Source organism: Neovison vison, chromosome 9 (genome assembly GCF_020171115.1).
Source record: "Neovison vison isolate M4711 chromosome 9, ASM_NN_V1, whole genome shotgun sequence".
Classification (NCBI taxonomy): domain Eukaryota; kingdom Metazoa; phylum Chordata; class Mammalia; order Carnivora; family Mustelidae; genus Neogale; species Neogale vison.
Window position 1 is genome coordinate 27,347,213 of NC_058099.1, and position 21,402 is coordinate 27,368,614.

A 21,402-nucleotide genomic window follows, 5' to 3' on the forward strand; every position below is an offset into this window, starting at 1 on the left:
TATAGGTGTTTTTTCTTTCTTTTAGGTACTTCTGACCATTAGCTGAATAAATAGACTTCAAAATTGCTTTGAGGCTCTATTTTCTTATCTCTAATTTAGAGATTTACTATTCTCTCATTTGCTCCTCTCATTCAAGTTGGAATTTTCTATTTTGTATTCTTCAGCTGATTTTTTTCTGAAGTGAGGCTACCTCTGTTGAGTTTGGCTTCTGACTCTAAGACATTATACACTGTAGAGAAATCTTCCCACCTATCATCACACAACAGTGTTAGAGTAGGGTAGTGAGCTTATGCTGACATTCTCAAAACTGTTAGCCTATATGAGCCTTAAGCTTGAAATTTTGGTTACCCTGAAAATTGGTGGTGATTATGAAAAGATAATTGTGTGTGTGTGTACCAGTCTGTAATTAATGATAACCTAACTAATCTAAACATTTTAATTCCTCATATCACGTATCTGCTCAAGAACCTGATAAAATTAAAGTGTATAATGTTAAGTTTGGAGGGTAGCTAAAATCATCAGGTCCAAATGCTCTTCTTGTGCTTGGTGCTTCTAATGATGGGCCCCTTCACCACAAACAGAAATATCAATTTATCTGCCTCACTTTTGGACCTTTCTATATGCTTGGTTCATTTACCCTTTCAGATGTGCTTCCCATTATTCCCCCACAGAAACTGCCTTGTTTGTATAGGAAATACTGCCAATATGCTTACTACTAAACTTTGCTCAACATATTCTCCCTTCTGGGATACTCTTTCCCCCTCTTGTCTTCCAAACCTGCCTCGACACTTCAATGTTTACAGATCCAACCTGTCTGAAATTTTTCCAAAATTCTCCCTTGACTTTTTTCTTATTAGCCTCCTCTTTCTATGAACACTTATAATATTCAGTCTGGTCACACAAAGTAATTATAGCCTGTATCTAATTGTTCCATATGTAGTTTTAATGTTTTCCTTATTGAATTGTGGACTTTTTGATTATAGATATTTGTTATATTTGTCCTGTCTTTACTCAGCTTGGAACAGAAATGAGTTAGGCTGTCTGTAATATCCTACAGATATTGTAGTAGACCAATAAAAATTCACATTTCTTTTTATGAAATTTGTCTTTCAATAGTATTATTTTCTGAATTGTACTGAACAGTGAGATATGGCTCTGGAATTTGTTCACTGGGAAATACAAAAGAAGTATGCTTCTGGTCATTTTCTAGGTTGTTAAGCTAGTCCATATAATAAAACAAAAGGAAATCTATTTGGATCACAAACATCTGGATAGTCTGCCATCTCACTATAAGTGAACTAAAGCCTTGCTTAAAATGTGGCCCCAGGCCAACTACTTTGACATACCCAGGCCAACTACTTTGACATACACTTGAAGCTTATTAGAAAGGCAGAATCACAGGGACGCTTAGCTGGCTCAGTCGGTAGAGTGTGCGACTCTTGATCTCGGTGTTGTCCGTTTGAGCCCCACATTGGGAGCAGACATTACTTAAAAATAAAATTGTAAAAAAAAAAAAAGAAAGAAAGAAAGAAAGAAAGAAAATGCAGAATCACAGGCTTTGTCAAAGACCTACTAAAAAAGAATCTGCATTTTAACAGGATCTCCAGTTAATTTATAAACATATGAAAAATTTGGGAGACTGAAATAGTTGATTCTGTATTATTCCACCACGGCCAAAATTTCTGGATACTAGTCAGTGGGGAAACAAGGTGTATTGACTTGTGTTGTAGCCCCAACAGCTGCAGTTCATTGGCAAAGATCTGAGCTTCAAGCTCTGCTTTTTACTTATAGGCTGGATAACTTTGGCCACATCCTGTCATTCACATTTGAAAAAAAAAATAAGAATAATGAGAAGATTAATTTGTTTTTTTAAAAATAAAGTATAGGGGCGCCTGGGTGGCTCAGTAGGTTAAAGCCTCTGCCTTCGGCTCAGGTCATGGTCTCAGGGTCCTGGGATCAAGGCTCTGCATCGGGCTCTCTGCTCAGCAGGGAGCCTGCTTCCTCCTCTCTCTCTCGCTCTCTCTGCCTGCCTCTCTGCCTACTTGTGATCTCTGTCTGTCAAATAAATAAATAAAATCTTTAAGAAAAAAAATAAAGTATAAAGTGTTATACATGTGTACACAAATATATTTAAGCATTATTATTTTTTTCTCAGGTTCACCTAAGTAAATAAATTATGAAGGACAACTCTGAAGTCAGAGAATAAAACAAATGAAGAGAGATTATTGTTCTTCAAAGATTCTCCATCAGATTCATACACAGCTGCTCTGTACACTGGTCTTAGTATAGGAAAAAGCAAAATAGTTGAGAGTGGGCTATGATTGTGAGTTCAACTAACTTTGCCTTTGAGCAGAAGTTAAATTGCTGTGTAATGATTCAGTTTACTATGATCAATTGTCTGCCCCATAAAAGCACACAATCTAACTGAAAAGAATGTGAGGCAGACAAATATGCATACAAATAAAATTTGCTTTACAGTTTTAAACATTTCTGTTAAACACTGAATCAGAATTCCAGTCCTTATCGAGTTGTCTTTTTCCTTCCCCATCACTCTTTTCACTGGATCTGATGAAAATGAAGTCTGTAATATTCTGGGGTTTTTAGAAAACTCTACCTAGAGTGTCTTTAGCAGTAGGGAAGTTGCTTCTGAACTTGCTTTTAATCCTGGGTAGATATTCATGCATTAGACACAGGGCCTAGAAACTCTCAATATCTCAGTATTGTATTCTAGGCATAAACATCATTGAGGATAACAACATATGTCAGAAGCAGATGACAGAGCTTCAAAGAAAACACTCTAAACATTCTAAACAGAATAATGTTTATGCAAAGCATTTGTTAAATTTGTTGCTTGGCAGTGAAAATATTTTGTTAGGTCTTCCTTTGATATCCTGAAAGCTGGGATATGGATAGGATAAACAAGACATTTGTGAAAGAATTCATTCTTCTGGGACTCTCCGGTTACCCAAAACTTGAGATCATTTTTTTTTCTCTAATTCTAATAATGTATCTAGTGATTCTGATTGGCAACGGTGTTCTGATCATAGCAAGCATCTTTGATTCCCGTCTTCACACCCCCATGTACTTCTTCCTGGGCAACCTCTCTTTCCTGGACATCTGCTATACATCCTCCTCTGTTCCCTCAACTTTGGTGAGCTTAATTTCAAAGAAAAGGAACATTTCCTTCTCCGGATGCACAGTACAGATGTTCGTTGGATTTGCAATGGGGTCGACAGAGTGTTTCCTCCTGGGCATGATGGCTTTTGATCGCTATGTAGCCATCTGTAACCCTCTGAGATACCCTGTCATCATGAGCAAGGTTGTGTATATACTAATGGCTTCTGTGTCATGGCTCTCTGGTGGTATCAACTCAATTGTACAAACATCTCTTGCCATGCAATTGCCTTTCTGTGGGAATAATATTATCAATCATTTCTTATGCGAGATATTAGCTGTCCTTAAGCTAGCTTGTGCTGATATATCCCTCAATATTGTTACCCTAGCAGTATCAAATATGGCCTTCCTGGTTCTTCCACTATTGGTCATTTTTTTCTCCTATATGTTCATCCTCTACACCATCTTGAGAATGAACTCAGCCACAGGGAGACGCAAAGCCTTTTCCACCTGCTCAGCACATCTGACTGTAGTGATCATATTTTATGGTACCATCTTCTTCATGTATGCTAAGCCCAAGTCTCAAGACCGCCTTGGGAATGACAATTTGCAAGCTACAGAAGGGCTTATTTCCATGTTTTATGGGGTAGTGACCCCCATGCTAAATCCTATAATCTATAGCTTGAGAAATAAGGATGTTAAAGCTGCTGTGAAATATTTGCTGAATTGGAAAGCTGTTAAGCCATAAGACCAAAGGGAAATATGAGTCTTTAGTGTATAAAGAATACAAATGGCATCATTGGGCCACCATTGAGGACCTTCTTTGGGGAAAGCAATGTTTATAAAGGGAGGTTTTTATTCTTTGCTTTCATTGGCCCAGCTTAGCTATAATTACTAAGAATAATAGTCTGCCATAAACTCATATTGTAATAGGTTCTGATTCATATCTCACAAAGACAATGGATTCCATTAAACTCTCATCCGTGGTGATATCTGAAATGAGTGTTTCTGGTGTCCTGTGTGGCAACAGAGTGGAAAACAGCACATATAAGTTTTGGGAATAGAGCAGCAGGAGTATAAATTCTGCTGTATCATAAACTACTTAAATTAATATTGGGAAAGTTATTTATTCTTTCTAAACTGCAGTTTCCTTATTTGCAAAAAGGGAGTGATTAAACACTGCTCTCAGTGTTATTGTCGAGATTCAGTAAATTGCGCAAAGCACCTGGCGTAGTGCCAAGTTCATAGTGATTCTCCTGTAGATGATGTTGAGCTTGACTTTTCCGATTGATTCTGAATGTAGGAATTGAAGTGAAGATTCCAAATTGAAGATAACAGACACTAGCTAGCACCTCTTTAAAAAACAACAACAACAAAAAAAAACTATGAATTATAGCCACCCCCTCCCTTAAGTCTTCTTAATAATATCAATCCCCACTCTTCCTTGCACCTTCTCTCCATGTATCTATATAAAAGAAAACATCGAGAAAGGGAACGATAGAATCAAGGGAGACTTTTACATCAAGTGGAGAGCTCGGTGAATCATGAGAGGGATTTCACTACTGTCCCTGTGAAAGAATAGGAAAGCTGTTCCCATCCAGGACAAGTAAAGGGGATGCTGCAAAAGAGCTTCTTGCGGTTTTGGGTGCTTGCAAAGGAGAGCTGACGCCTGGCTTGCTCAATGAAGGGTTGCTGACCTTTTCTCCTCTAGGCCAAAGACTCAACCAATAAACTAGTCTAGAAGAGGCTTGAAGGATGATGAGTATCTTAGGGCTAAAAATAACCAGATTTTTTGTTCGCCTGAAATGTTTTTCAGGCTCTGGAAGAGGACTGAAATTCGTGTCTGGGAAGAGAAAACCATTTCATTTATACTCGAATGAGTTGAAACTCCTTGGTAAACCTATTATAGGTTTTTTCCTCCTTTTTGTAGGTTTTTCCTGCTTGGGTTGAGCGCAGCATATCATTGGTCTGTATCACCAGACATTGCAACAGCTTCGTTCAGCCTTATTTTCCTATTTAAATGTTCTTGTTCCTGTTGGTTTCAGAGCCTTAATGCAGCCCGAGGCCTCTTAGCGGAGGGCTGTATTCCCTGCCAATCTACATCCTAGGGGTAAGTAGTAATCTTGTTACTAAAATCTTGCTGCCTGTTTCCTGGTTGGAGTGTTGTCGCTGCAGTAAACCTCTAGCTGCTGGTACTTCTCTGGTTTGGCTCACAATGGGTGCTGCTTTTAGTTCTATTCAGGCAGGTGTGTCCGAACTCTGTGGGTGAGGCTTTTTAACTTCTGCCCTCTCCTGCGGGGATGAGCCCTGTAGTTCAGTCTGATTCAGGTTTAATTCTTTTCTGATTTTGACTTCTACCATCAAGGTTTTAGGCACACATCTGTATGTACAACAAAGTCCTGCTTCTAGATGTCCCAGGCAACTCCTTAGCACCTTAATTTTTTTCCACAATAGGAAGGGTGCTACTGTCTCATATGCAAGTTTATATTAGATTGAATACTTTACTTACAAAAATTGATTCTAATTTTCATTGGTATGTATAAAGCTGGTGCAGTGTTGCCTTAGTTTAGAAGTTCTGCTTATATTCATGAATGCTCAGAAAATGGACAGTTTTAAAACTAATCTGCTTTCCCAGGAAATTGAGAAATCTTAAAAAGATTGTTAAATGTGTTATTTTGTGACAGTAAATATTTTAGAAAATTCCAAAAACTATGGAAAAGTGTAAGCAGAAAAAATTGTTTTCCCTGTTCCTACCTCCTACAGGTGACCACTGTTAACATTTTTATTATTTGTTTTACTAATTTGGAGTCGTGAAATTCATCATTTTTATGCTGATATCTTTTGATGCACCATGTACACCTGAAGTTGCTATTTTATAAGTTTTAAAAAATGTGAGTACATATCTCTAGGTTTCACAGAATAAATTCTAGAAAATAAAAATAATTGGGTCAGGTGATATGATTGTTTAAAAAAATTTCTCTTGCTGATTGTGAAAAAAGGGAAAACATTTCCTGTTTTTCTCCTACCCCCCCAATATTGTATTACCTGCTGTTAGTGATACTGTCAGAGTTTCTACAAACTTGTGTAGCTCTGGTTTCTGTGTTTAGATATATAAACTTCTCATTTTGGAAATCCTCAAATATTCATAAACTGGAAGATAATATTCAATGAAACCTCATGCACCAATCACTCAGCTGAAATAATTACCAGTTCATTGTTTCACTATCTATACCCACTTACCTCTTTCTCTGGGTTTTTAAGCAAATATTGGATATAGATGTGTGTGCAAATAATTTTTATTTTGGAACCATTTCAAATCTATAGAAAAGTTGTAGGAAGCACACAAGGAATTTTCTCTAAGCCTTCACCCTAAATCCTCAGATAGTAACATCCTACCATATTTGCTTTGTAATCTCTCTCTCTCAGAGAGAGAATATGTATTTTATATATGTGTATAGAAAGAGAGAGACCTGTTTGAGAGGAAGCTGCAAATACTGTCTCCTTCCCCCTAAACATTTCATTTTGTCATTCTTTTTTTTTTTAAGATTTTATTTATTTATTTGACAGACAGAGATCACAGATAGGTAGAGAGGCAGAAAGAGAGAGGAAGAGAAGCAGGCTCCCCACTGAGTAGAGAGCCCGATGTGGGGCTCAATCCCAGGAGCCTGGGATCATGACCTGAGCTGAAGGCAGAGGCTTGCCATTTTGCCATTTTTAAAATCACTCAATGACATTGTTTTATCATAGCCTTAATATAATTACTGACATAGGGAAATAATACTATTTCATTTACCTGTCAGCAAACAATGATCCTGGGCCAAATCTAACCTGCCAGCTGTTTTTGTGCGGTCCATGAGCTAAATGATATTTGTCTTTTTAAGCTCCTGAAAAAAATGACAGTAATTATTAATACTCTGTGGTACATGAAAATTATATGAATACCAAACTTGAGCGTCCGTAAAGTTCTAAAAAAAACTTTACGTGGAGATAATTATAAACATGTAGAAAATTGCAAAAATAGTATATAGAGTATCATGTACCATTCACCCCATTTCCCTCAATGGTGCTATTATGGTAGTACAATAGCAAAACCACAAAATGACATTGGTTCAATACTATTAACTACACAACAGAACTTACTCAATTTTCACTATTTTTCCATTTATTATGTGTATGTGTATTTCTGTGCAATTTTATCCTATGTACAGATTCTTGTAAAAACTACCACAATCAAAACAAAACAAAAAAAGTTCATTGACCGCTGATCTAGTTGATAAACTTATTCAAGTCTCAACAATTTCCAAAACAGCTTTTTTATAGAAAAATTTTTTTTCTGGGTGCCTGGGTGGCTCAGTGGGTTAAAGCCTCTGCCTTTGGCTCAGGTCACGATCTCAGGGTCCTGGGATCAAGCCCCGCATTGGGCTCTCTGCTCAGCAGGGAGCCTGCTTCCCTCTCTCTCTCTGCCTGCCTCTCTGCCTGCTTATGATCTCTGTCTGTCAAATAAACAAATAAAATTTAAAAAAAAAAAAGAAAAATTTTTTTTCAAGTTAGAGATTCAATTCAGTAATGATTCCTAAACTATCTTTGTTTTCCAGGACCTAAATGTAATTGGAGGCCAGGTGTTTTAGGATTCCTTTTAAATTTCACTTGGTTTCTTCAGGGTAAAATTCAAGTAATGCAATTTTTTGGCAAGAATAACACATTTTTTTTTCTTCTCAGTATCTGTTATCAGGAGACACTTGATATTGATTTGATTCATTATGAGAAGTATGAAGATTGATTACTGGTTAAGGTGGTGTGTGTTGGATTTCTCCTGTGTAAAATCACTGTTTTCCATTTTTTCATTGTTAAATTCTTATAAGAAGGTACACTGATATTACATGGATATCCTATTCCTTGACAAACTTGTACCACCAGGTTTAGCATCAATTGATAATTCTTCCTTAAACCAAGTCTTTGTTTTTAAGATTTATTAATTTATTTTTCAGGGAAGGTGATAGGGAGGGAGCTGGAGGAGGGACAGAAGAAGAGGGAGAGAGAAACTTAAGCAGTCTCTGCACTGAGCCCAGAGCCTGACATGGGCCTGTGTCTTACCACTCTGAGATCAGGAACTGAACTGAAACCAAGAGATGGTTGCTTAACCAACTGCACCACCGAGGTGCACCCATAAATCATTCTTATTATTATGGTTCTCACTGGTGATTTTCTTTTCTTTTTTTATATATTTCTTTTCAGCATAACAGTATTCATTGTTTTTGCACCATACCCAGTTTCTAATACCATCATTTCTTCTAATTTATCCATTGGCATTCTACTCAAAGGAATAACTTTATAAACAAAATAACTCGTGTATTTATTTATCCATTGATTTATGTAAATCCATTTCAACTCAGTTCCTATTTTATTCATTGGGTTACAATCCATTATTACTATTATTAATTTCAGTGCTCAATTTGGCTTGAATTTTGCAATGCCTTCTCCATCACCTAGTTTACCCATCACCCCACCATCCTCCCTCTGGTAATCCTCAGTTTCTTGTCTATAGTGAAGAGTCTGTTTCTTGGTTTGCCTCTCTCTCTCTTTTTCCCCTTTGCTCATTTGTTTTGTTTCTTAAATTCCACATATGAGTGAAATCACATGGTATTTGTCTTTGTCTAACTGACTTATTTCACTTAGTGTGCTTGCTTCGGTAGCACGTATACTTAAAAAAAAAAAGGTCAATTTCTTTTTAATTTTTGAATTTCTGATTCAGAGTAGTTTCTGACTCTTCAAATGATTGAGGAAATTGACATCAATTTCTAGAGTTTTTTTTACAATTTTAATTTGCTTTTTTTTGGTGAATGAGGGGCAGAGGGATTTTGATTCTCATTTTCTATTTCATTTTATAGTTACTTTGAATATAGTTGGTTTTCATCATTCATTTCTTGAGATGGACGAGTTTATAAGATTTGTAGGTCAAGAGTGCCCTCATCTGTCTGTATCGTGAAGTAGAATTTCCTTAAATGATTGCTCTGGCTTCCTCCTCCCCTCCCCTTCTGCTGCTGCAGAAATAGAGCGAAATTTATACCACCATTAACTTGTGAAAGCCACTTCAACATTTTGTCCTGAGAGCTCTCTGACCTTCCTCTTATCTTTCTCCTTTATCTTGTTTGACTAAGTAGGGAGGCATTGTATGCCCTCTAATATTTTAGATCTTTTTTTATTAGCATGACCCCAAATTTCTTTTTTGCTTCTTTGTTCCTTCACTTCTAAATCTCCAAAAGTACCTATTTTCTTTCCCCCCACAAATGTGAAGCTTTAAAAGACAGTCACCTCAACTCATACACAGCTTGGTGTCCCACCTTTATTCAGGGCCCTGTCTTGGTTATAGGTCCATCTTAAATTTGCTACTGGTTTTCTACTTATCTTTTCCATGCAAGTCTTTGCTCTGTGAAAACATTCAGTGGGAACATGAGAGACACTAGGATTTGGACATTAAGTTTCATGCTTATAGGTAACTTGAAGTTTGAGTATTTTCTGTCTTCTAGTTATAACGTCTAGACTGTGGGTTTGGATTCTTTTATTTGTTCTTCTGTTTTTCTGTATTGTTTTCAGAGGATATGTAGGGAGATGTGGATTTAAGTATCTGCCCTTATCATCACTAACCCACAAGTCTGCATACATTTTTTAATCACTTAAAAAGAACATTAGATTTCTGAATGTATTAGTGTTTATTTGATAACAGTGAAATTGAACATATTTTAATATATTCACTTTCTATTCTATGTCTTTGTGATTTTTCTTTATTATTTGATTATCCATTTTCTACTTGGGTTTCAGTTGAAAGTTGAGCAAAATAAATGAATTGGAAATTTCTTTTTATTTTGTAAGAATTCTTTATATATCAAGATTATTATCACTACTCCATATATATTGCAGTTTTTCGGTATTTCAGTATCCAGTGTACTTTTAATATTTTGTATTTATTATGTTATTTGAATTTTCCCATGATAGCTTCTGGCATTATTATTTATAAAGGAGCTGTTTTATAAGTTTTATTTTGATTCCAATTAGTTAATATGTTATATTAAGTTTCAAGTGTACACTCTAGTAATTCAGCACTCCATACAATACCCAGTGCTCATCACAAGTGCCCTTCTTAATCGCCATCACTTTTTCAACCCTTCACATTATCTTCCTGCCCTCTGGTAACCATCAGTTTGTTCTCTATAATTAAGAGTCTGTTTCTTGTTTTTTTTCTCTATCTCATTTTTTCCTTTGCTCATTTGCTTTGGTTCTTAAATTCCACATATGAGTGAATCATACAGTATTTTTCTTTCTCTGACTGACTTATTCACTTAGCATTATACTCTCCAGCTCCATCCATGTCATTGCAAATGGCAAGCTTTCATTCTTTTTTATGGCTGAGTGATATTCCATTACCATATCTTCTTTATCTATTCATGAATCAGTGGGCACTTGGGCAATTTCCATATTTGGCTATTATAAATAATGCTGCTATAAACAAAAGGGTGCACTTTGAATTAGTGTTTTTGTATTCTTTGGATAAATAACAAGTATTGCATTGCTAGATCATAGGGTAGTTCTATTTTGACTCTGAGCAACCTCCATACTGTTTTCCACAGTGGTTGTTCCAGCTTGCATTCCCACCAACAGTGTGCAGGGTTCCTTTTTCTCCACACCTTCCTCTTGTTTTTTTGTGTTTCTGATTGTAGCCATACTGACAGATATGAGGTGATACCTCATTTTTTTTTTTTTACAGATTTTATTATTCATTTGAGAGAGAGAGGCTGAGAGAGAGCATGAGCAGGGCAGAGAGGAAGAAGCAGGTTCCCTGTGAGCAGGGAGGCCAACACGGGGCTCCATCTCAGGGCCTTGAGATCATGACTGAGCTGAAGGTAGACACTTAACTTGACTGAGCCACCCAGGTGCCTCTATCTCATTGTAGTTTTGATTTGTATTTCCCTGGTAATAAGTGATAATGAACATGTTTCATGTGTCTGCTGGCCATCTGGATGTCTTCTTTGGAGAGATATTTGTTCATGCCAATTTTTTTATTGGATTATTTGTTTTTTGGGTGATGAGTTGTATCATTTCCTTATATATTTTGGATACTAAATCTTTATCAGATATGTCATTTGTAGTATCTTCTCCCATTCCATTCGTTGCCTTTGAGTTTTGTTGATTATTTCCTTTGCTGTGCAGAAGCATTTTATTTTTATGTAGTCCCAATAGTTTATTTTTGCTTCTGTTTCTCTTGTCTCAGGAGACATGTCTACAAAGAAGTTGCTTCAGCCAGTTTCAAAGAAGTTACTACCTGTGTTCTCCTCAAGGATTTTGATGGTTTCAGGTTTCACGTTTAGGTCCATTATCCATTTTGAATTTATTTTTTGTACAGTGTAAGAAAGAGGTTCAGTTTCTCTCTTTCACATGTTGCTGTCCAGTTTTCCCATATCATTTGTTGAAGAGACGGTCTTTTTTCCATTGGATGTTTTTTCTTCCTCTTTTGAAGATTAATTGACCATATCATTGTGGGTTTATTTCTGGGTTTTCTATTGTGTTCCATTGATCTATGTGGCTATTTTTATTTCAGTACCATACTGTTTTGATGACTACAGCTTTGCAATATAACTTGAAGTCCGGAACTATGATGCCTCCAGCTTTGCTTTTCTTTTTCAAGGTTGCTATGCCTTTTTGTGGTCTTTTGTGTTTCCATACAATTTTAGGATTGCTTGTTCTAGTTCTGTGAACAGTCCTTTTGGTATTTTGATAGGGATTGCATTAAATGTGCAAATTGCTTTGGGTAGTATAGACGTTTTAACGATATTTGTTCTTCCAACTCGTGAGCAGGGAATATCTTTCCATTTCTTTGTGTCACCTTCAATTTCTTTCATTAGTGTTTTATAGTTTTCAGAGTACAGGTCTTTCGCCTCTTTGTTGAAGTTTATTCCTAGATATATTATTACTTTTGGCCTAGTTGTAAATGGGATTGATTCCTTAATTTTTCTTTCTGCTGCCTCATTGATGTATAGAAATGCAAGACTTCTGTATGTTGATTTTGTATCCTGTGCCTTTAGTGAATTCATTTATCAGTTCTGACAGTTTTGTTTTGTTTTGTTTTGTTTGTTTGTTTTAAATTTATTTATTTATTTAACAGAGAGAGGGAGAGAGAGTTCTGGCAGTTTTTTGGTGGAACCTTTCCATTTTTCTATATCATGCCCTCTGTAAATAATAAAAGTTTTACTTCTTCCTTACTGATTTGGATGCCTTTTATTTCTTTTTGTTTTATTTTCTTTTTATTTCTTTTTGTTGTCTGATTGTTGTGGCTAGGACCTCCAGTACCATGTTAAATAACAGTGATAAGAGTGGACATCACTGTCTTCTTTGTTAACTTAGGGGAAAAGCTCTCTTTTTTTTCCCATTGAAGATGATGTTAGCTGTGGGTTTTTCATAGTGGCCTTTATTATGTTGGGCTATGTTCCCTTTAAACCTACTTTGTTGAAGGTTTTTATCATGACTGGATGTTGTGCTTTCTCAGATTCTTTTTCTATTTAAATAAATTTTTTTCCTTTTAAATTCATTCTATTTAAATAAACATATGTTTTGTATCCTTTTTCTTATTGATGTAATGTGTCACACTGATTGATTTGTGAGTAGTCAAGTATCCTTGCAACCTAAGAATAAATCACACTTGATCATGGTGAATGATTTTTAATGCATTGCTGGATTTGCTTTGCTAATATTTTGTTGAGGTTTTTTTTTTGCATCTGTGTTCATCAGGGATATTGGTGAATAGTTCAGTCTTTTTAGTGCTGTCTTTGCCTTGTTTTGGTGTCATGGGTAATGCTGGCTTAGAATGAATTTGGAAGCTTTCCACTCTTTTCTTTCTTTCTTTCTTTTTTTTATTTTTGACTAGTTCGAGAAGAATAAGTATTAACTCTTATTTAAATGTTTGGTAGAATTTGCCTGTGAAGCCATCTGGTCTTGGACTTTTGTTTGTTGGGAGTGTTTTGATTACTGATTCAATTTCTTTGCTGGTTATCTTTCTGTTCACATTTTCTGTTTTTTTTTCTCTTTTTAATTGGTAATTTATATTTATATAAAATTTATATTTTGGTATTTATATCTAGAAATTATCCATGTCTTCCAGATTGTCCAATTTATTGACATAATTTTTCATAATATTCTCTTAAAATTGTTTATATTTCTGTGGTGTTGGTTATGTCTCTTCTCATTTGTGATTTTATTTCTTTGAGTCCTTTCTCACTTTTTCTCCATAAGTCTGTCTAGAGATTTACCAATTTTATTGATTTTTTTTCCCCAGGAACCAGCTTCTGGTTTCATTGGTCTGTTTTAGTTTTAGTTTCTTTAATCTTTATTATTTGCTTAATCTTTATTATTTGGTTCCCCCTGCTATTCTTAGGTTTTGCTTCTTGTTCTTTTTCTAGCTCCTTTAAGTGTAAGATTAGGTAGTTTATTTGAGTTTTTTTTTCTTGCTTCTTGATGTAGGCCTGCATTGCTATAAACTTTCCTCTTAGAACTGCAAAGGCTTTGAACTGTTGTGTTTTCATTTTCATTTGCTTCCATATAGTTTTTTATTTTTTCCTTTATTTCCTGGTTAACCCATTCACTGTTTAGTAGCATGTTATTCAACCTCTGTGTATCTGTTGCCTTTCTAGATTTTTTCTTGTGGTTGACATCTAGTTTCATAGCATTGTGGTCACAAAAGATGCTTGGTATGACTTTGGTCTTCTTGAATTTGTTGAAGCTTTTTTGGTGTCCTAACATGTGATCTATTCTGGGGAATGTTCCATGTGCACTTGAATGGAATGTTTATTCTTTTGTTTTAGGATGGCATGTATAAATATATCTGTTAAATCCATCTATCCCAGTATGTCATTCAAAGTCATTGTTTCTTACTGATTTTCTGTTTAGATGATCTGTTGATTGATGTAAGTGGGGCATTAAAGTTCCCTACTATTATTGTATTATTCTGACGAGTTCTTTTATGTTTGTTATTAAGTGTTTTATGTATTTGGGTGTTCCTGTGTTGGTACATAAATATTATAATTGTTAAATCTTCTAGTTGGATTGTCCCCTTTATTATTATATGGTGTCCTTCTTTGTCTCTTGTGATAGTCTTTGTTTTAAAGTTTAATACAAGTTTTGCTATTCTGGGTTTTTGGTTTTAAAACACATTTCTTTATCATTCAAAAATCATTGCAAGATAATTTTTTTAGAAGATTTTATTAATTTATTTGACACAGAGAGAGAGATCACAAGCAGACAGAGAAGCAAGAGAGAGGAAACAGGCTCCCTGAGCAGAGAGCCTGATGTGGGCTCATTCCCAGGACCCTGAGATCATGACCTGAGCTGAAGGCAGAGGCTTAACCCACTGAGCCACCCAGGTGCCCCTCAAGAGAATTTTTGAATTAATACTTTCATAAACTTTTCTCCTTTTAAAATAACTCTATATGTGATTTTACTTCTTGAGTTGTTCAAACTTAATGTATTTCTATTATTCTCTTTATTTTTAAATGGGCTAACCAACTATTTATTTACTAACTGCTAATTTTCCATGTATTCTCTTGGATTAATTTTTCTATTTTCTTAATATCTGCTTTGGTTCACTTGACAAATATTTATTTTAAGTTCTTATATATTTTCAACATTGTTGAAGGAAATGGGGTTATAGTATAGTATAAGACTGAAAAGTTCTCATGCGACTTACACTTTACAAGTAGAAATACACAATTACCTAAACAAACAATTAATAACTAATATCATTTTATATATATGTTAGTCCCATGAAAAAATAAAACTGAATCAAGTGCTAAAAGTGTCTTATATCAATGTCATTTTAGATAGAAACCTTTTCTTTTATCAATTTCTTCTGTTTCCCAGTTTTTGTTTCTGCACATTTAAAAAAGAATTTGCTTCTGTGTTTTTATACCATTTAGTAATTGACCTATTTAAAACTACTGGTTCAGGGGCACTTGGGTGGCTCAGTGGGTTAAAGCCTCTGCCTTCAGCTCAGGTCATGATCCCAGGGTTCTGGAATCGAGCCCCACATCAGGCTCTCTGCTCAGCGGGGAGCCTGCTTCCTCCTCTCTCTCTGCCTGTCTCTCTGCCTACTTGCGATCTCTATCTGTCAAATAAATAAATAAAATCTTTAAAAAAACCAAACTACTGGTTCATGAAGGAGATACCCTCAAGTTCAATTCCATTGTGTCTGGGATATTATTTATGAAGATGCTAAGGAGGGGGCAAGTATATAATGTGTCCCCTGGATTCATTCCTTAGCTTTTCTTCATCTCTACTAAGAGAATATATAGTAGATAATTTATGATGATCTTTATGGGGTGACTGATGATCTTCAAGGGCAGGGGTGAGCATGGACGTGTTCATTATGATTTGTGTTTCACTTTGAGTTGACCCTAAATCTTGCACTCTTAAGTGCTATGGTGTTCCTGTACTCTCAAAAGTGGATAAATAGGGGCGCCTGGGTAGCTCAGTGGGTTAAGCCGCTGCCTTCAGCTCAGGTCATGATCTCAGGGTCCTGGGATCGAGTCCCGCATCGGGCTCTCTGCTCAGCAGGGAGCCTGCTTCTCTCTCTCTCTCTGCCTGCCTCTCCATCTACTTGTGATTTCTCTCTGTCAAATAAATAAATAAAATCTTTAAAAAAAAAGTGGATAAATATGAGTATTCAGGAATTTAATCTAGTCTAAAACTTTTGGAAGAACTTGGACTTCAAAGTTTTTCCAGCATAACTGTCTGTTAGTGACAATGAGAAGGAGACATGAGTTCAAGGATGTTAGATTTATTGTGAGAAGAAGCAGCATAATCATTAAGTGGCTGGTTCTGGAGTCAAATTGCTTTGATCCCAACTCTCACATGTACCTGATTTGTAAACAACATAAGTCACTTAATCTCTTTTCTAAGGTTGCTTGCTTGGAAAGTAGGGGAAGAAATATGGTTGATGAACTAGAATAAATTGCTATGAATACCAACTCATAATGTTATTGTTTATATTAAATTACTACATGTAAGGAACTTAGGAGAGTGTCTAGATCATAGTAATAACTCAGTAAATGTTCTGGATTATTATTATTTATTATTTACTTTTAGTATTACTACTGCAGCCAGGAATCCTGTTTCATGAGAATCTTTGGTCATTCTATATGATGTTGTTACTGTAACACCTTGTAAGTAAGTCATTCTCTCTTAGAAACTCTTGCTAACCCTCATTTCTCTGGGATTCAGAGTATTGCCTTTCTTCCCTGTTTAGTTAATTTTTCTCACCAAATAGTTCTCTTTCTCATTACCATTACTTATGGAAAGGCCATCTTTCTGTGGTGATGTTGAAGCCACTCTGTACTGATATGCTTCTGTGTTAGTTGAGAGCATGTTGGAGCTGGCTAGGTAATCAGGTCTACTTCAGTCCTGAAAGCACAATAAGAATCATCAATTCCTTCCATCTTCCTTGTGCAGGCTCTGATCTTTGAAAATAAAGTAATGGTTTTGGGATAGAAATGAGTTGAGCCAGATTGAAGTAGCCTCCTAATTTATTATAGACTCATGAAACAACTCTTGCCCAGGCCCACACTGTTAAAGGAGCTTAGAAATGAACAAGATATGGTTTCCAGTGAAACATTAAGTATTAGAATATGGCCTGCATTTCCACGAGAAGTGATTTACCTATACCAATATATGTACTATCAAAGAAAGTAAACAGTTTCCTAGTGTGAAAGGATTTCAATCTAAAATGAAACCAGAGGCTATGAAATAGAGGCACATGAGTGATGCCTCCAGTAATAAAAACCTTAAGAACTGAGAGACTAATTCCCTGTGAATGCCTGACTTACAGAAAACTAGAATTTTCTACTGACAATGAACATTTGCCAAGAATCTTTCCCCATCCTCAAGTAAGTGAAATTACTACCTGGACCTTCCCAACTCCTTGCATTCCCTGCCCATAAATACAGCCTAACCCAAACCTTCAAAGGACTGACCTGTGGTTTGCTGCAATTTGAGTTTCCTAAATTGTAGTTTATCTTCTATTCTTGATTAAACTCTTTCTGTTCAATTTAGGCTTGCCTCAGTTTACCTCTTCATTTAGGTTGATGCTATGTTATTTGGCCCCCTTTGGAACCTACAGATTTTACAGGGTTAGAGATCTCTTGGTGGCTCTTTAGCTTTCTCTGTTTTGAAAGAGATAGATAGAAAGGTTTTGGCCTTAATTCTCCTAGCAGCTGATACTGTGGAATGATGAGAAGAGTGATGATGTTAAAGTCACATCAGGTGTGAGTTTCATAGGAGTCATTGTGCCACCACCTTACTGGGGATTCTAGGTCAAGTTGTTTCATTTCTTTGGACTTCAGATTGTTTTTCAGAATCCACAGTCTCTTTACTGGCATAAAATAACTTATCATTAAATTAAAATGATGAATAAAAAAGTATATCATTTGTAATCTCTATAAATATCAATTTAATATGACTTACTATTACATGCGTTCAAATGCTCTGTAGTTTTGATTGTGTCTCTGAAGAAGGTTGTGCTATGTAAGACTTTTTCTTAATCTAGACATGATGACTTACAACTCCTTAAGCTGTATGAACTTGGCTATTTAATCTATGAACTTTAGCATCCTGTCCATCAAATGGAAATAATACCTACTTCTTAGATTTATTGATAGAGTTCATTGAAATAATAGCTTTTAAATACCAAGTATAGTATCTGGCAAAATGCAATGAAAATACTGCACAGTATTATTAGTTTTGTCTGCCCTTAACTTTTTCTTTAATTTTCTCTCTACCTCTTATCTTCCCTAATTATGCCAGAGACTATATCTTAATTTTATGGTTGGTTCTCATTGTTTAACTTGGGAGATTTTTCTATCAAGACTGGTTTTGGGGTTCTCTTAAAAGGGTATGGAGACATTAGGTCCAGAGGCTGCCTAGTTTTTTGTTTGTTTATTTTTATAAGATTTGCCTGTAAATTGAGCTTCCTGTCACCAAATCTTTCTTCTGATTTTTCTTTTCTCTCTCCTTTTCACCTCTTTCCTATCCTATCATTTGTCAAAGTGTTCATTTTCACTATGGCAGTTGTTTTTCTTGGTATACCACCGACTGGAGTTTTTGGTAGCTGATGGGCCAAGGTGTCCCTCTTTGGTGATTTCTTTCAGCCAGAGAGAACTGCTTTTCCCATGGTTTTTACTCCTTCCTAGGGGCAGACTTTATCTAATGACTGTTCCATGTAGGGGTACAAATGCCCTAGACCTTAACCTTGATTTAGGATTTCTGTAAAGGACCATCTCAGTTTTAGAGATCACCGTGGCATTGTCTCCTGGCATTGTCTGAGGCTTCTGATGATCCTGGGTTGCAGTTAACCTCCCTTCTGCACAATCCTCTTCTTGTACTCTCTTACAGATGTTGTTTCTGAAGACATGCCATAGAAAACCTCCAGTGGCAAATCTCTGTCTCAGAGTCCTTTCCTGGGAAACCAGCTTATGACAATCTTGCACAGCTTGTACCCCAATAGATCTACTTAGTAGGAATCACTTTGGTCATCAATTACACAGAAACTACAAGAGTAGAACAGTGTACATAAATTCCAATTATTAGACTCAGATGTACTAATTTTTGTGCCTTTCCTCTTTAGTGTTAGGCAGAATAGGGAAATTATGAAACACCCAGAAAGACCATCTTGGAAGATGGAAACATGGGATGCCTGGGTGGCTCAGTCAGTTGGACATCTGACTCTTGGTTTTAGCTCAGGTCATGATCTCAGAGTGTTGAGATTGAACCCCACATCAGGCTCCATGCTCAGCCTAGAGTCTGCTTTAGTTTCTCTCTCCTTCTGCCCCTACTCCCCTCAGATAAATAAATAAATAGATAAATAAATAAGTATTTAGAAAAAGAAGATTTAGAAAAAGAAGTATTTAGAAAAAGAAACACTGTCTACACCAGTGGACATGCGGGTGTCCTTCCTTCAGGATTCCATCTGCTTTCAGCAAATCTAAAATCTCCATACTTAACTTTTCACCAAATACAAAGATCTTACTTTAGACATTGTCCAGAAAAGCTGTTGCCTCATGACCAGTGGACCATCTACTGGGCCACCTACAATGGAAAACAACATGATGACAACACAAGTGTAATTCACTTACTTGAGTCCAAGCTCTCCTTGACAATAAAAACAACACCAACAAAAGAGAAACAAATAACACTTCTCAAAAAAGATTTATTTACTTATTTTAGAGAGAAAAAGATTACAAGCAGGTGCAGGGGAGGGAAAGAATCCTCAAACACACTCCCTGCTGAGGAGGGAGCTCAATGCAGGGTCTATCCCAGGACTCTGAGATCATAACCTGAGCTGAAATCGGGAGTCAGATGCTTAACCAACTAAGCCACTCAGGTAGCCCCGAGACTAACAGTACTTTTAATTTTATTTTTAAATGTATTCAAATGCATCATGCATAAAAGCAATGATGCCTAACATACAGGCAGACTGTATAATAGGATAAATGTGTATTTAAAAATGGAGGTGAAAGTAAATTAGTAGTGTAAAGTTTGAAAACAAACATGTATAATAAATTCTTTCACATTTTTAGAAAATTTGTCACAGTCTCTTCTGGAGCAGCCTACATGTAAATTAAGAAATGGAGACAAGATCAAACCTAAGGTTTTCAAACCCCATAAAGTTGTTTTGACTAAGGTCAAAAGGAATTTTGTCCTTGTAGGATTTTAGAACTTTAAATTGAGAATAAAAAAGATGAAATTTTTAAAAAACCCGTAAGAAATTATTTTCTGTGTATTGTACACTAATAATTCTTCCTAAATAGGGGAGTAGCAATATCTAATCATAGAATGCTAAGAGATACCCTGTTTTGGATCTAGCTGAAAAAAATCCTTTGTTGTCATCTGGTTTTTACACCTTTCTCTTGTCACCTTCAATGAACTTTCCTTTGACTCCATGTTAGAAATTGACTTTCATGGCCAATCCTCATATTTCATCATTAACCATAATTTTTCTACTTTCAAGGCTTCAGCTTCTCAAAATATTACTGCTGACATATTCCATATGGACAGATGCCAACATAGAGCTCTCTGAGGTAGCCAAAGGGTGACTTTTAAGTCCAGACATTTGAGTCTCTACAGCTCTAGCTATTATTCCATGTCCTATATACACATATTTTCAAGCTCTGAAGGTAGGCCCAATTTTTCTTACATTCCCCTGCATTTGAATTCTCAAATTCACTCCATCTGAATGTCCACTAATACCATTACACAAGATATCATTTAATAAGAAAAATAAGGACACATATTAAATGGGAGAAGTAAAATAAAAAACAAAACAGTTGTAGATAGAATACATTATGAAAAAGTAGTTTCCGGCAATTTGATTTTGGTTGAATTAGTGTTGCAGTTTCATTTAGTTATATTACCTATTTTAATAGAGCTGTGGCATGTAAAGTAAATGGTATAACCCCTTTTTAAAGTAATTTGGGGATATATATCAAGAACTATAAAACTTTTCTACTGAGAGCCATAAAACTGTTCATTGCCTTTGATGAAGTAAAGCCACTCCTGGGAATTTAGTCTAAGATATAATCAAAAAGAAGGGAAAATCAAACATAGGAAGGTATTTACTTCAGCATTATTAATAATAGACACTGATTAGAAATACTCTTGAATAGAGAAATGACTAGGACATGTATTTTTGATTCATATGAATAAATATATAGCTACTAAAATGATAATTAGATACAGAATGACAACTGCATGATAGGGTGGACCGTTGTGGGCCCAGATCTATAATTAGACACAGAGAATGGAGAGGCTGCACTATCATCTGTCACTTCTGCATGATGCCAGGTAAAGATCTTCAATGTTGACTATTGCTGATGTGATGTCCCAGGGTTCAACCTCTTGTCTTAATATCTATACTTACTACCTTGATGATTTTATCCAGTCTCTTAGTTTTAAATATTATTCGTATGCTGATGACTCCCAAATTGATATCCCTATCCCAGATTTCCGCTCTAAATGCAAGACTTGCACACTCATTCTTCAGCATTGTTGTCATATTTAATAGACACTTTGTACCTAGTGTCTACAATGAATGCCTGGTATACTGCTACAGATCTACTCCAACTATACATTTCTTCTTTTAGTGAGTTCCACCTCTATCCTTTTCCACTTTAATGTGTGAAAATCTTGAAGTAATCTCTGGCACTTCTTTTCCTCTGTCACCCACATCCAGTCCTTCAGTAAATCTTGTTGACT

At 35.8% G+C, this 21,402-nt stretch overlaps 1 protein-coding gene across 1 annotated transcript; it reads left to right on the forward strand.

Annotated features, from left to right (window-relative positions):
* The first annotated feature begins 2,818 nt into the window (after positions 1 to 2,818).
* Positions 2,819 to 3,862, forward strand: LOC122916710 (olfactory receptor 13C4-like). Its single transcript, XM_044264136.1, is given in 3 exon segments — positions 2,819 to 2,868; positions 2,870 to 2,898; positions 2,901 to 3,862. Coding segments are annotated over 3 exon segments (1,041 nt in total).
* The last annotated feature ends 17,540 nt before the right edge of the window (positions 3,863 to 21,402 follow it).